The sequence below is a fragment of the Lampris incognitus genome, chromosome 8 (assembly GCF_029633865.1).
Source record: "Lampris incognitus isolate fLamInc1 chromosome 8, fLamInc1.hap2, whole genome shotgun sequence".
Lineage (NCBI taxonomy): Eukaryota > Metazoa > Chordata > Actinopteri > Lampriformes > Lampridae > Lampris > Lampris incognitus.
The window spans coordinates 12,259,816-12,274,224 of record NC_079218.1 but is presented as its reverse complement, the minus strand read 5'-3'; the positions used below and the strand labels follow the sequence as shown (position 1 = coordinate 12,274,224).

Here is a 14,409-nt window from a genome sequence, read left to right as displayed (position 1 = left end):
GAAGTTCACACATGACACCACGACTTTCATAACAGATTCCCACTTAACTACTTTGTGGCACAGCACTTGCTGGTGGATAAGGCAAATAATTTGCAATGGCCGTGCATGTCCTCGCTCATCCATCTTCCTGTTAATGTGGCCGATCCCAGATAACAAAACTGTTGTGGCCCGGACCTGTCCCACAACGACACTTTCATCTGGCCCACATACTGCGTGGAATGATGGCACTTGGGCGGTCCGCTCCTGTTTGCCAGATCTGGGCCAGAACCAAGCCATAGCAATGCCGCATGTGCCACACATTTGCAAGAGGTGGCCCATATTTGTTTTGTGATATTTGGGCCATATTCATCATTTACCACATGGGCCACATCCAGATTACATGTTGCCGAGAGCACCGCATCTTTGCCAAAAAAGGCCCACATTTGATTTGGCATATTTGGGTCATATTTGCTATTATACATGTGGGCTACTTCAGGCTCACATCCATTTTGTCAGGGCCAGAAGAAGGCCATCAGTGCCAAATCATTGCCTGATGGGCCCACATATGGATGCTATCTGGGATTAGTCCCCTTGTAGCGCCAACCATGCTCGGTGCGCCGTCCGTTGTTATGCTTGCTAACTTTGCCCAGTCAAGTCCCAAGTTTCCAATGGTTTGACAAAACTTGTCAAAAATGTCTCTGTCAGTCATTGTGCCTTTGAGGCTTTGTAGTGCTGCAAGCTCCTCGGATACCTCGAAATTGGTCCCATGTACGCCACGAATCAAAATTAACAGCTGCGCGGTGTCCTTAATATCGTTGCTTTCGTCAAGTGCAAATGAGAAAAAAAAAAACAAAATTTTGGATTTCTCTTGCAATTGATTGTGCACGTTGGCTCCATCCACCCATTATCCAAGCCACTTATCCTAATCGGGGTTACGGGGATGCTGAAGCCTATCCCAGCAGTCATTGGGCGGCAGGCGAGGAGACACCCTGGACAGGCTGCCAGGCCATCACAGGGCATAAGCAATTTATCATGCAAATCTTATTTGCATAATAGTCTCTTGAATAGGGGAGAGTAGACATAATATAAGTCTATATAAAACTATAAAATATAAAATATATATAGTAGATGTTCTAGGGCTGCCGCTTTAGCGGTCGCGAAAGCAAAAACTCAGGTGTGGGAGGAGTTTGGCGAGGCAATGGAGGAGGACTTTTGGTTGGCCTCAAGGAAGTTCTGGTAAACCATCTGGCAACTCAGGAAGGAGAAGCAGGGCTTGACTCAGGCTGTGTTCAGCCGGGGAGGGGAACTGTTGACCCAGACTGGAGATGTTGTCGAGCGGTGGAAAGAACACTTTGAGGAGCTCCTGAACCCAACTAACATGTTCTCAGTGGAGGAGGTAGAACCTGAAGACTCAGGGGAAGCCCAACCCATATCCCTGGCAGAGGTCTCTGAGGTAGTTAAAAGCTCCTCGGTGGCAAGGCACCGGGTGTGGATGAGATTCGCCCTGAGATGCTGAAGGTTCTGGACATTGTTGGGCTGTCTTGGCTGACACGCCTCTTCAGTGTTGCGTGGAGGTCGGGGACAGTATCTGTGGAGTGGCAGACTGGGGTGGTGATTCCCATATTCAAAAAGGGGGAACGGAGGGTGTGCTCCAATTATCGGGGCATCACATTGCTCAGCCTCCCTGGGAAAGTCTACTCTAGGGTGCTCGAAAGGAGGCTCCAACCAATTGTCGAACCCCAGATCCAGGAGGAACAATGTGGATTCTATCCTGGCTGTGGAACAACGGACCAACTCTTTACTCTTGCGGAAGTGCTGAGGGGGGGCATGGGAGTTTGACCAGCCAGTCTACATGTGTTTTTTGGACTTGGAGAAGGCTTACGACCGTGTACCCCGGGGCACTTTGTGGGGGGTACTGTGGGAGTATGGGGTACTGCGGCAGTTGCTACAAGCCATCCAGTCCTTGTATAACCATAGTGAGAGCTGTGTCTGCATTCTTGGCACAAAGTCAAATATGTTTTCGGTGGGTGTCGGATTTGTCCCCTCCATCCCGCTGACGGAGGGGGACGGAGTGTGATCCCTGGTTCCGATGCCCCAACTTGGGGCTGTCCAACTTGGGGTTGAATGCCGCTATTGTCAGTGCGCCAAACTTCAAATTCATTCATCTTTAATCATTTCCTCTTAGAAAGTCTGCCTGGCTTCAGGATGGGGTCTGGAAAAACCTACAGTGGCTGTCCTGTTCTCTATCGCAAGCGCCTTGCTTGAGTCGACCTCTTCAATTCTCAGTGTAATTGTACTACTTGCCGAAAAACTCACACAACACAGGACAACACAGGACACACCACCTCTGTGATTGTGATAAACAATTTTATGAACTCACCTTTGGTGAAGGCCTTTCTGTTCTTAGCTATCAGTCTTGCCACATGAAAACTAGCCCGTAGGTATGACTGGTTCTGTTGAGATTGTATTCTGCTGTGTAGCAAGCAAACCCCTTAGTTTTATTATCTCGTCTTTCTGCACTTGTCCTTTCATATTACCATATTTGTCTTTGTATTTTGTCTCAAAATGTCTGCGCAACTAGTAATCCTTGAAAACCGCTACCAATTCCTGGCATATCAGATTAACTGCCTTGTCCTTGCATTGATAAAAAAATACTTATCAGTCCATTGTTCACTGAACACCCGGCACTCATGATCATTTTTTAATATTCGATTCATCTTTGACATTTCCTCAGAAAATAACAGAAAATTATCGAGCTAGGCTAAAAAAAACAAAACACATGTGACAACAGTGAGGCATGAACTGTGGCGGGAGCCTGTGCGGCGTGAACGGATGCTATGGTGACTAAATGACCGTCTAAATACGGTAGCCAGCGAAGAAAAAAATATGGAATTTCAAACGACAGGCACCTTAAGGCGGAAAATCAAACTAAATAAACCAGAGCGCTGAATACGATATATCACACACAATGCTTTGAGGGCCACCCAGAATGTGGGGGCCTGGGGCCGTAGTTTGGGGACCACTAAACTACAAGAACACTTACATCCAAACTAGCACATATATCTAAATAAAAAATAAATAAAAATTCCCTGGTCCCTGGGCTCCCAGAATGCAGCAGACCAAGCTCTCCCAGTCGATCCAGTGCCAGCTCTCCCAGCCATCAAACGAAGACAAACTTGGACGCAGACGTGGACAAAGACACTGCGTGGATGGTACTGGGTGAGGCCGCCGCAAACATGAATTCGCGCCGCCATCTTCCCACACTGGAAGCGGAAGAAACCACAACCCCGCTGAAGCCCTAACTGTTAACATAACCCCTGGCCTAGAAATAACCATTGACAATATCGCCACAGGGGCAGGGGTTTTGATTTTTCTATTGTGTGTGTGTGTGTGTGTGTGTGTTCATTGGGTTGGGGTGAAGGTGTGTCCCTCCCTCTCTCGCCCACTAGAGAGGCAGAGACAAGTCTGCTGTAGATATCTTCAGCTGGTTCGAGATGGACTTCCATTTTTAAGAAGCACATACCAGTGATTTTGTACTAAACGTCAATAAAACACTGTTTGTCAGCAGAGACGGTTTCCCCTGGTTCTGCAGCTGTCTAGTTTATGTACTGAATCCAGCTGATCTCAAAGAGGAACTTTGTTTAAGAGCCAAAATCATGGGCCAGTGTAAATATTGTCGGATGAGATTAATCTGTCAATCTGGATGTTAATCTAATCTCTTTTAATATAATCTGGTTTAATGAGTCCTAACAGAGGTCTCTCTTATTTTCCTCTGTGCTGGCCAACAGGCCATTTTAAAATATCTCAGTTAGACTTGCTCTGTTGATGAAATGGCACATATCTACACAAAAAGATGCAAACGATTAGCACATGCTAAATGGATTGTTCCTTTATTTTCTGCACCAATACCCACTATGCAAATGGGAGTGGAGCATTGTGTTTGAAATGCAGTATTAAGTGACTGAAAGGAGGAAGATGATTTGTTTTGTTGTATCCCTCTTTGTCTACGATAGTACAATATTGGCCGGTTTTCTACTGGAATATCGGTGCACGCACTTCTTGCTCTGAATGTAACATGACAGGAAATTAATGCTGGCCATGTCTTCACTGAGAAACAGCCTCAGAGCGAATTACACATGAACGAAGGTATATTTTACATATGCAAAGTGCTTGTAAGCCTGTCTATCACTGAAACGTTGATGTTGGGATTGTTATTTCATTGAAACTGCTGAGCGAGGATTGGAGCAAACAGTGTCAGATGCTCCATTATCCAGTTAATGTTGGGACACTACTGAAAGCCGGCACTTTGAACAGGATTTTACAGCTGTGTATCAATAGAGAACAGGTAAGATGAAAACTGTATACTACAGAGAAGGAAAGACGTGATGAATGTTTCTTTAAAGTACTTGTGGGTAACCAGACCATATTGCTGAGCTTCCTTAAAGATCCAGTCCAATGGACATCATATTTTCCAATCACATTGTATTTCTTAAGAGGATTTGCTAATTAGCCAAAATATTAGAACATTGTTGTGAAAATCTGACTAAAGCCCCCCAGGAAACTCTCCTTCTGGTTGTCAACATAATTAAACTATTTAAAAAAACAATTAGTTTCTGGTAATAAATTACATCTAATACTCTGATTTGATTGGACAGCCAATAAATTGTCATCATCAGTCTGTCAACTGGTCTGTTTTGAAATAGTTGCCTAGCAACATCATACTAGTAAGTGAGTTAGCTAGCTACAATCAATAGAGTCTAGTGAAGTCAACCTGCTGAGAATTGTCTGTGTTCAGAGAGGGGGCGCTAACACGGTTACAACAAATCAAATGAAGCTGAAAAATGATGCTCTTTATATTAATATTGCACAATAAAACTTATCTGACTGATTTAAAGTCACTGGAATGGATCTTTTCTCTTTCCAACTGTACTTGGACAATTACCCCACAGTTCTGAGCGCCCCGGTCGCGTGCTGCTCCACCCCCTCTGCTGATCCGGGGAGGGGCTGCAGACTACCATATGTCTCCCCCGATACATGGAGTCGCCAGCTGCTTCTTTTCACCTGACAGTGAGGAGTTTCACCAGGGGGACGTGGCGCATGGGAGGATCACGCTATTCCCCCCAGCCCCCCCCCCGAACAGGCTCCCCGACCGACCAGATGAGGCGCTAGTGCGGCGACCAGGACACATACCCACATCTGGCTTCTCACCCGCAGACGCGGCCAATTGTGTCCGTAGGGACGCCCGACCAAGCCGGAGGTAACACGGGGATTCGAACTGGCGATCCCTGTCTTGGTAGGCAATGGAACAGACTGCTACGCTACCCGGATGCCTCATTGGATTGGTTCTTTAAAGCACCGTCTCACGTTATGAAAATAACAACGTACATGACACCCCAACCAAAACACCCCCGACATACGACTGAATGGGGGTTGTTACGACAGCAAACAACACCTGTGTAAAACTGAGCAGCAGTTGTTAACACCAGTACTGGCGCGCAGACGTTCTGACAATCTCATTCACAGCGAGCTAATGACCAGCGGCCTCATATCAAAGCCACATATCTTGCTTAAATTTGGCTTGCACAAGGCCACTTCATAATAGATGAGCTCCTGAAGTTTAATCTCGTCTGGCCCATTAAGTATATTCAATAACCATATATCAAATTTTTGACAGCCTGTTAGTTTTAATTCCACAACATCCCCGTAGCGTGCCCTCCAGGCAGACCAAAGGTTAGCAGCATTGCCGATCTCTGTATGTGATGGGTGTATGTGATCACTGTGTCTGATCTCTGCATGATCTCCGTGTGTGATCTCTGTGTATGATCTCTGTGTGTGATCTCTGTGTGTGATCTCTGTATGTGATCTCTGTATGTGCTCTCTGTGTGTGATCTCTGTATGTGATCTCTGTGTATGAGCTCTGTGTGTGATCTCTGTGTGTGATCTCTGTATGTGATCTCTGTATGTGCTCTCTGTGTGTGATCTCTGTATGTGATCTCTGTGTATGAGCTCTGTATGGGATCTCTGTGTGTGATCTCTGTACGTGATCCGTGTGTGATCTCTGTGTGTGATCTCTGTGTATGAGATCTCTGTGTGTGATCTCTGTATGTGATCTCTGTGTGTGATCTCTGTGTGTGATCTCTGTATGTGATCTCTGTGTGTGATCTCTGTGTGTGATCTCTGTATGTGATCTCTGTGTATGAGCTCTGTGTGGGATCTCTGTGTGTGATCTCTTTGTACGAGCTCTGTGTGGGATCTCTGTGTGTGATCTCTGTGTGTGATCTCTGTGTGTGATCTCTGTATGTGATCTCTGTGTGTGCCCAGAGGGGTTTGTTACATCATATGTCATTCAGTGACCCTGTGAGGACGCTCATACCATGAGTTTGTTTTTGTCTCTCTCTCTCTCTCTCTCTCTCTCTCTCTCTCTCTCTCTCTCTCTCTCTCTCACACACACACCTGCAGCCTTTCCACCAGTATTGGTTCGGCTGATAGGTAATCTCTGTGCCATCTCAAATTCAGATTAATAAAAATCCTCAACAGACCTGCTCCTTTCCGTGACTTCGCCTCGCAGAGAGTTGAGATGACGATATTAACACGGGCTCTGTAAATGTTCAACTTTTAACATTTTGAGATTAAAAATCTTCTTGTAAAACTGATGCATGATGTGTATGTGGATGATTCCGTGGATAAGGTCATGGGTCAAAGTACACTGAGGAACAGATAAGAGCACATGGTCTTGTCAACAGTTTCCTGCCCTGTCATTAATCACAGCCGTGCAGCTCGCTGCAACAGCACTGAACAGCACAAAAACACACATTCCTCACCAGATTACTGTGTGAGCACTTTCCTTCTACATACTTTATGACACACACGCACACATGCAAACACATGCAAACACAAGCATACATAAACACATTCACATTTATTTACACACAGACTTACACACAAACACATGCACAGAAAACATATGCAGACACAAACGTAAGCATACACATGAACACACACACACACACACACACACACATGTACAAACACAAGCATACACATGAACACACACACACACACACACGTACAAACACAAGCATACACATGAACACATACACCCACACACAAATAGACACACGAACACAAGCATACACATGAGCAAACACACAAATACAGAAACACAAACACAAGCATACACATGAACACACACACACAAATAGATACACAAACATAAGCAGATAAATGAACAAACACACACACAAATACAGACACACAAACACAAGCATACACATGAACAAACACACACATACACACACAAACACAAACACACACACACACACACAAATACAGACATAAAAACAAGCATATATCCATGTACCCACACATTCTCACACACACACACACACTTAATATGTTCAATAGACACAATTCACAAAGCCTGGAGAAAATGCTCTTACTGCCTATGCATACATTAAGATGCCCTGTGGCTCCTCCCAAACACACACACACACACACACACACACACACACCCACACACACACGGAGCAGCTTTGCCCCCTCTGGCGACAAACGAGCAGTGTTTTGGGGCCTTACTCTACTCTTTTCATCTGCCCTCCGTCACACTCCCCTCTCCCTTTATTCACGCGCTCGCCTCCTCCCTCCCCCGCAGGGTTGTGTGATATCTAATCAGTAACCCTGAAGAGGTGTGTGTTTGACTGACCGGCCTGTGTTGAGGAGCAGGGCACCATTCCCCCTTTACCCTCTCTCTCCGTCTTTCTCTCTCTCTCTCTCTCTCTCTCTCTCTCGCTCTACCCCTTTTGTGAAAATGGAGAAGTTTGGTGCGGTGGGTTCTGTTGCCAAGAACACGGGGGCCGAGCGAGCCGAGGCAGCCGCGGTCAGCTCTAAACTGTTCCAGTGTGCAAGTCTGAGGCGTCTGCTCCCACTGGCCTACAGAGAGGAACTCTACCACGTCCTGCGACTCACAGGCCCGCTGGTGAGCACATGCAACTCTGCATAGATGAGTGTGTGTGTGTGTGTGTGTGTGTTTGACGCCCTGCAGCTGGGTCTGATGTGCTTAACAAATGCAGTCTGTCCTGTTATTCCCTTATCACCATGCTCATACGGCTCTCCTGGTGTTTTGTTTTGCGCTGGATGGTTTGTGTGATGAGGTGCAGATCTGGAAAGTCTGCATGTTCTAATGCAAAGCACTGGCTAACCAGTCACACTTGGGTCATGCTCAGTTACTCCGGCTTGTGAATGCACTGAACTTAAAGGAAAGCAACCAACTGACACATCTATCTATCTATCATCTATCTATCTCCCTGTGTCTATCTTTCTATGTCTCTCTCTCTATCAATCTGTCGCTCACTCTCTATCCACCTATCTATCCACACACACACACACACACACACACACACACGTGTTGTGGGGATAACGCTGCATTGGCAGACACAATACTGAGCAGTCTTCTGTGTGTCTCTGAAAGGTTGCCAGAGCTGTGTGGAAAAGAGTTGTGACGTCATGGGCAGATAATTCATGAAAGTGAGCTGTGTCCAAATATTCTGCTAAGTACTGCACATGAGTAGAACAAACTGCATACTAGCAGTACTACATGCTGTATGGTACTGTACTGTACTTACTAGTCCGTGAAAATGCATCTAGTTCAATTCAACCAGCTTGCACAACCTATATCTCCATGGAAACTGGGCACAGTCAATAATTTTCTTCATTGTTAGGAGTGAGGGGAGATTACGTACTGTTAATCAGTAGTATACACTGCTGTTCATCTACATCCAACACAAGACTTGTACAACACACTTACGTGACAAAGTCTGCCGAACTGCAGCCTCTTCACAGTCCGCCATCTTGGCTGAGAAATTTCGGCTGGCCAGAAACTGCCTTCGGTATCGCCATGGTAACCAGCCGCCATTTTCTTCTGGAATGATGTCCAGTCGATTCATGTTAAGATTTTACAGTGAAATTAGTACAAATCCCGGTATATTTAGTAAAGGGATTCCAGATTTTTTCAAACACAATGAAAATATTGACTTACCGTATTGAAAGTGCACGTCACGTCAGGAATCAGCAACATTCGTCATTTCATTCCATGCAGCTGCACATGTGAAATGAAACGAAACATAATTTCCCCCAACCCACAGCAGCGCGACACAAAGAAAAAAACACATCCAAACTACAATAACTACAAAAACACAAATATCCAACATATATAAAAATAAATAAAGAAATAGAAAATAAATAAAATTTCGCTGTCCAAGAGAGCGAACGCCAGGATGACTGTCGTAACTGCCGGTCTGCATGGGCTAGCAGTTAGCTTAGCCTGCCCCGCTTCCGCGTCCTGTCAGAAGGCTCTCGGTGTTTCCTCCTCAGGCGCAGCTCCAGGCAGGGCCGTGGTCCCAGGGCCCACCGGACGCAGCAGACCAACCCCCTCCCCCCTCCCAAGCCGATCCAGCGCCAGCTCCCCCAGCCAGACACCTTCATATTGTAGCGAATTCAGGGGGCAGTCTGGCAGACCGTCGCCACAGCCGGGACGCGAACCCGTGTCTCCCACTCCGCAAGCGACAACGTTAACCAGTCGACTAAAGGGTCCGACCCGTTAGCCAAGGGCCAACATGTCTACTTATCCATGCACGTTACACTACCCCCCCTCCTTCGGGAAGTGCGTCCCCGTGCTTAAGCATATCAGCTCCTTCACGCCTCTGGGCGCATACGCTTCCGATTGCCTTATGGCCTCACCATCCCACTTCTGACACCAATGCAGCGAATTAGGGGGGCAGCCCGGGAACCGCCACAGCCGGGACGCGAACCTGTATCTCCTGCACCACAGGCGACAACGTTAACCAGTCGACTAAAAGGTCCGACCCCTTAGCCAAGGGCTACCGAGCCTATTCATCAGTGATCGTTACAATATTGTACAAACTACAGCTATAGAAGGGATAGTCAGACACAGCCTTACCTCAGGGTTTGCCAATAGGCTGCATTGTGTAAGAAAATGCAAATAGCATCACTACATACAGCTGTTGTAGCATATACCATATAAAGACTGCAATGTACAGATTTTCCGCTAGTGACGTCATCGGTAGACGATTTCTGCAGTGTTTCAGCATCACACAAAAGACCGCTCAGTTTTATGGCTATTAATGGAGTGTGTTATCCCTACAAAAACAAAGATAATGTTGAAAAATCGATTGTTTTCCTATTCTAAGATTACGTTCTGCACATAAATTGCTGAAGCACAACAATAAAGCTGAGAGCCATAACACATTGCATCTGTCTCATCTGTTGAGTTTATACCAGTCTTATGAGTTTAACATTGCTGTCTGACATTTGTGTTTTCTTCTACAGCTGGTGTCTCGGATTCTCAACTTCCTCCTGCCATTCGTTATTACCATTTTCTGCGGTCACATAGGCAATGCAGAACTGGCTGGATATGCACTTGTCTCTGCGGTAAGACGTGCACTTCTGACAGGCAGACTTAACATGATTGAAATGATTGTAAGGTTGGAATTGCGTCAGAAATAATCTTGATAAACTGGTGTGATATGGTCTTTTGTAAAGCAACCGCAGTCCTACTGGCATTCGAGCCAATGCATCCAGTAAATGATAGTTTGAGAATTACTGACGTTATCCCATATGATGTCATATAACTATAACCATAGCTCATCTAGAGATGATGGGTGATGATTGCTTGAGGAACTACTTCGGATGCTGTTGAAGGGAGGACAGGTTTGAGATGAAAATAACTGAGTGAGTTCTCACTGCTCAGTGCTGATGCTGACATTAAGGTTACACATCATGGTTGGTAAAGGGAAAAGTCTGGACAGTTTTAAAAATTAGGCCAATAATAATAATCTCCTCATAGTCAGTTTGCTTTAAGAGCTTTTTGGTGCATTGGGAATGTGATATGCAATACGGCATTGGATGTTGGAGAGATGGATGGTTTTTGTGAAGAGGTGTAGCTGTTTGTAATTTGCATGTTAATGAAAACGGAGCCAACGAGGGATAATTTCATTCAGTGGAAGCCCTGGAGGTAACGGTGTCTCCAGTGGCCAAAACTAATTTTTTTGAACATGTTCTATACTTGAGATTAAAGAGCGTCTGATTCCGAGTTCAGAGGCAAAGGCTGTTGAGACCATCTTTGGCCGGGTTGTGTGGTTTTGGTTTGAAAGAGACCCCTGCTTATTTTTTTTAACGAATGGTCATCATGAATATGGCTGGAAAAGCGATGGGATGTTGCAGTATTACTGAAATGCCAAAATTCATGCTTTTATTGAGGATGCTAAAATGCTAACACACAGCGATACAGGAACGGCACATTGTGAGGTTGTGCAGCAGCGAGGTCATTTTATGTGTTCACCACAGTTTTGACATCCATGTTGCAGCTAAAGGCCACATCTAGAACGACCTGACTGAAAGGGCAGGTTGCGTGTGCACGTCTTTATAAAACCACAACAGGCATAAAATCTGTTGACGTACTTACATTAGTGTTGCAAATGCATTCTGCTGGTTGATTTGTAGAGAATATGTCAAGTGATTTATGACAATTCAGTTTGTATTTGTGAACATTTACTGTTGTCTTGGTCATGGTCAGAGACAGGAAATGGGGTTAATGCAAAGCTCTGATCTGTCATGTCACACTGACCAGGAACCCACTGGGATCCATATGAAAATATGACAGTTTATCAATAGGGACCGCGAATACAAGTGTAAAATAAAGCTTATTTCACCAATTAAACTCAAACAAGTATTTCACAAGTCCGAATTCTTTCCTATGATGTAGATATTTACATCAAATGTACGTCTCAGAGGAGGTTGTTATACCCCTGGATTGAGTTTTATCTCTTCAAAATGTTGACTTGAGGGGCATCCGGGTGGCGTGGCCAGCACGGGGGTCAGTGGTTCGAATCCCTGTGCTACCTCCGGCTTGGTTGGGCGTCCCTGCGGACACAATTGGCCGTGTCTGCGGGTGGGAAGCCGGATGTAGGTATGTGTCCTGGTTGCTGCACTAGCCCCTCCTCTGGTCGGTCGGGGCGCCTGTTTGGGGGGGAGGGGGAACTGGGGGGGAGCAGCATGATCCTCCCATATGCTACGTCCCCCTGGCGAAACTCCTCACTGTCAGGTGGAAAGAAGCGGCTGGTGACTCCACATGTATCGGAGGAGGCCTGTGGTAGTCTGCAGCCCTCCCTGGAACAGCAGAGGGGGTGGAGCAGCAACTGGGACCGCTCGGAAGAGTGGGCTAATTGGCCAAGTACAATTGGAAGAAAAGGGGGGGACCCCCCCCCTCCTAAAAAAAAAGAAACATGACTTGATAGCCTGAAGACAATGGATTGAAGAATATTAATTTGATAGAGAATCAATTTTATTTGGCATGCACAACACATTCATTATAGAGTCACAACTGCATCATGTTTGTAACATGACATAACCATAAAGCATTCATAACACATTAACTGGCCATAACTATTATGTGCTATTCACTACTGTTTTCAAGGCTAAAGGTCTCTGCAAAATCAAATCTACACAATGCTGCAATTTGAAACGGCAGATTGATCTATTTTGTCGACATTCAAGCAGCGCTTTAGCTGCACATTACCGACCGGTACATCCTGCTACGTCCCGGTTAAGGGTGAACACCTAGCTCCTCGTTCTGTCAACTGTTACACACACACCTGGATGGTTACCTCCGACAACGTCACAAACCCTTTCAAAAAAACTGCAGAGATAATCTCAGATGCTGAGTAACAAAAGAACAGTCTTCGACTCCTACCCTTTTTTTGTTTAAATCACATCAATCTGGTGACCTTTGGACCATTGGAGATGACGAGGTCAACATCAGACAAACCCTCAGCAGCCTCGACACCCACAGGAGCCCTTTCAGGACCTTTAAGGACATGAGCAGAGTGAGAAACAGGAAAGTCATCAAGACAGAGATTGATCTTGCCTACCACAAAACAGACAATGTACAAATACTAAAGATCCCACGAAGTGTGTAATGATGTTAACAGACAACTTGCACAACGGTCAACCCGATTTCAGGCGCCATAGTTTCATTATTAATCCTCATGAGGAATTAAAACAATGGGTTTCAGACATGTTCCCGTTGCAGCTCCCAGTCTCCGCAGTATAAAGGACTAGATGTCATTAGGTAATACTTCCAACTTACCACTAATATCACTTCTACTGCCACTCACAAACCCTGGTTTGGATTAGACACAAGAAAATGCCGTTTGCAAACAACGCTAAGCTGATTTAGAGAACAATCTCTGCCGTGCAATCTCAGGATTTCTCACCTTTGTGATGGTGTTGAGAAACTCTAAGGAATGTTCACCACATAGAAACGGCCTGATATTTGTAGTGTACTACTCTGGAAACCCCTTAAAGTAAAGTCTTGATGCATGCTCAAGAATCCAGGTAAGAAAATCAAAGAAGGTTGAACCAGTTCATCTGGATACGTTTATCGACAGGTACGTTTGATCATTCTTTGACCTTAAGGTAAAGGTTTACCCAACACAGAGATATAGGCCATCAGTAACCCATATATAACTGCGGCTGCATTTAACTGTATTTTAAAACAGCTATCATGTAGGACAGACGATTTTATCAAAAGAAGCCAAGGGTCTGAATAGACAGGCAGGTAAAATGAGTAAAACCAACACAACTGCATCCTATCGTGTTATATAGCCACACTTTGCCAAAGCATCAATGGATGATGTGCAAGGTACCCTTCAGCATCTGTACAGAGATGTGGCTGTTGCCCCATAGATTCTATTATCTAAACTTCCAGCCAGATACACTATATAGACAAACGTATTGGGGCACACCTCTGAATCATTGAATTCAGGTGTTTCATTCAGACCCATTCCCACAGGTGTATAAAGTCCAGCAGCTAGCCATGCAGTCTGCATTTACAAACATTTGTGAAAGAATGGGTCATTCTGAAGTGCTCAATGAATTCAAGCGCGGTACTGTCATAGGATGCCACCTTTGCAATAAGTCAGCTCGTGAAATTTCTTCCCGGCTAGGCATTCCACGGTCAGCTGTAAGTGGTATTATTGAAAAGTGGAAGCGTTTAGGAACAACAGCAACTCAGCCACAAAGTGGCAGAGCACGTAAAGTCACACAGCAGGGTCAACGACTGCTGAGGTGCATAGTGCGTAAAAGTCTCCAACGCTCTGTTGACTCAATAACTGCAGAGCTCCAAACTTCCTCTGGCATTAACATCAGCACAAAAAAACTGTGCGCCGGGAGCTTCATGGAATGGGTTTCCATGGCCAAGCAGCTGCATGCAAGCCTTACATCACCAAGCACAATGCCAAGTGTCGGATGGAGCGGTGTAAAGCACGCTGCCACTGGACTCTGGAGCAGTGGAAACGTGTTCTGTGGAGTGACGAATGATGCTTCTCTGTCTGGCAGTCTGATGGACACAACTGG

The 14,409-nt window shown here is 45.5% G+C and overlaps 1 protein-coding gene across 1 annotated transcript in view; it reads left to right on the top strand.

Moving 5' to 3' along the window:
- The first annotated feature begins 7,701 nt into the window (after positions 1-7,701).
- Positions 7,702-14,409, top strand: part of slc47a1 (solute carrier family 47 member 1) — a 31,553-nt gene continuing 24,845 nt past the window's right edge. The window contains exons 1-2 of the mRNA XM_056285063.1: positions 7,702-7,954; positions 10,324-10,425. Coding sequence (XP_056141038.1) covers positions 7,787-7,954; positions 10,324-10,425 — 270 coding nt within the window. The 5' untranslated portion in view covers positions 7,702-7,786. The remainder of the gene's footprint in view (positions 7,955-10,323; positions 10,426-14,409) is intronic.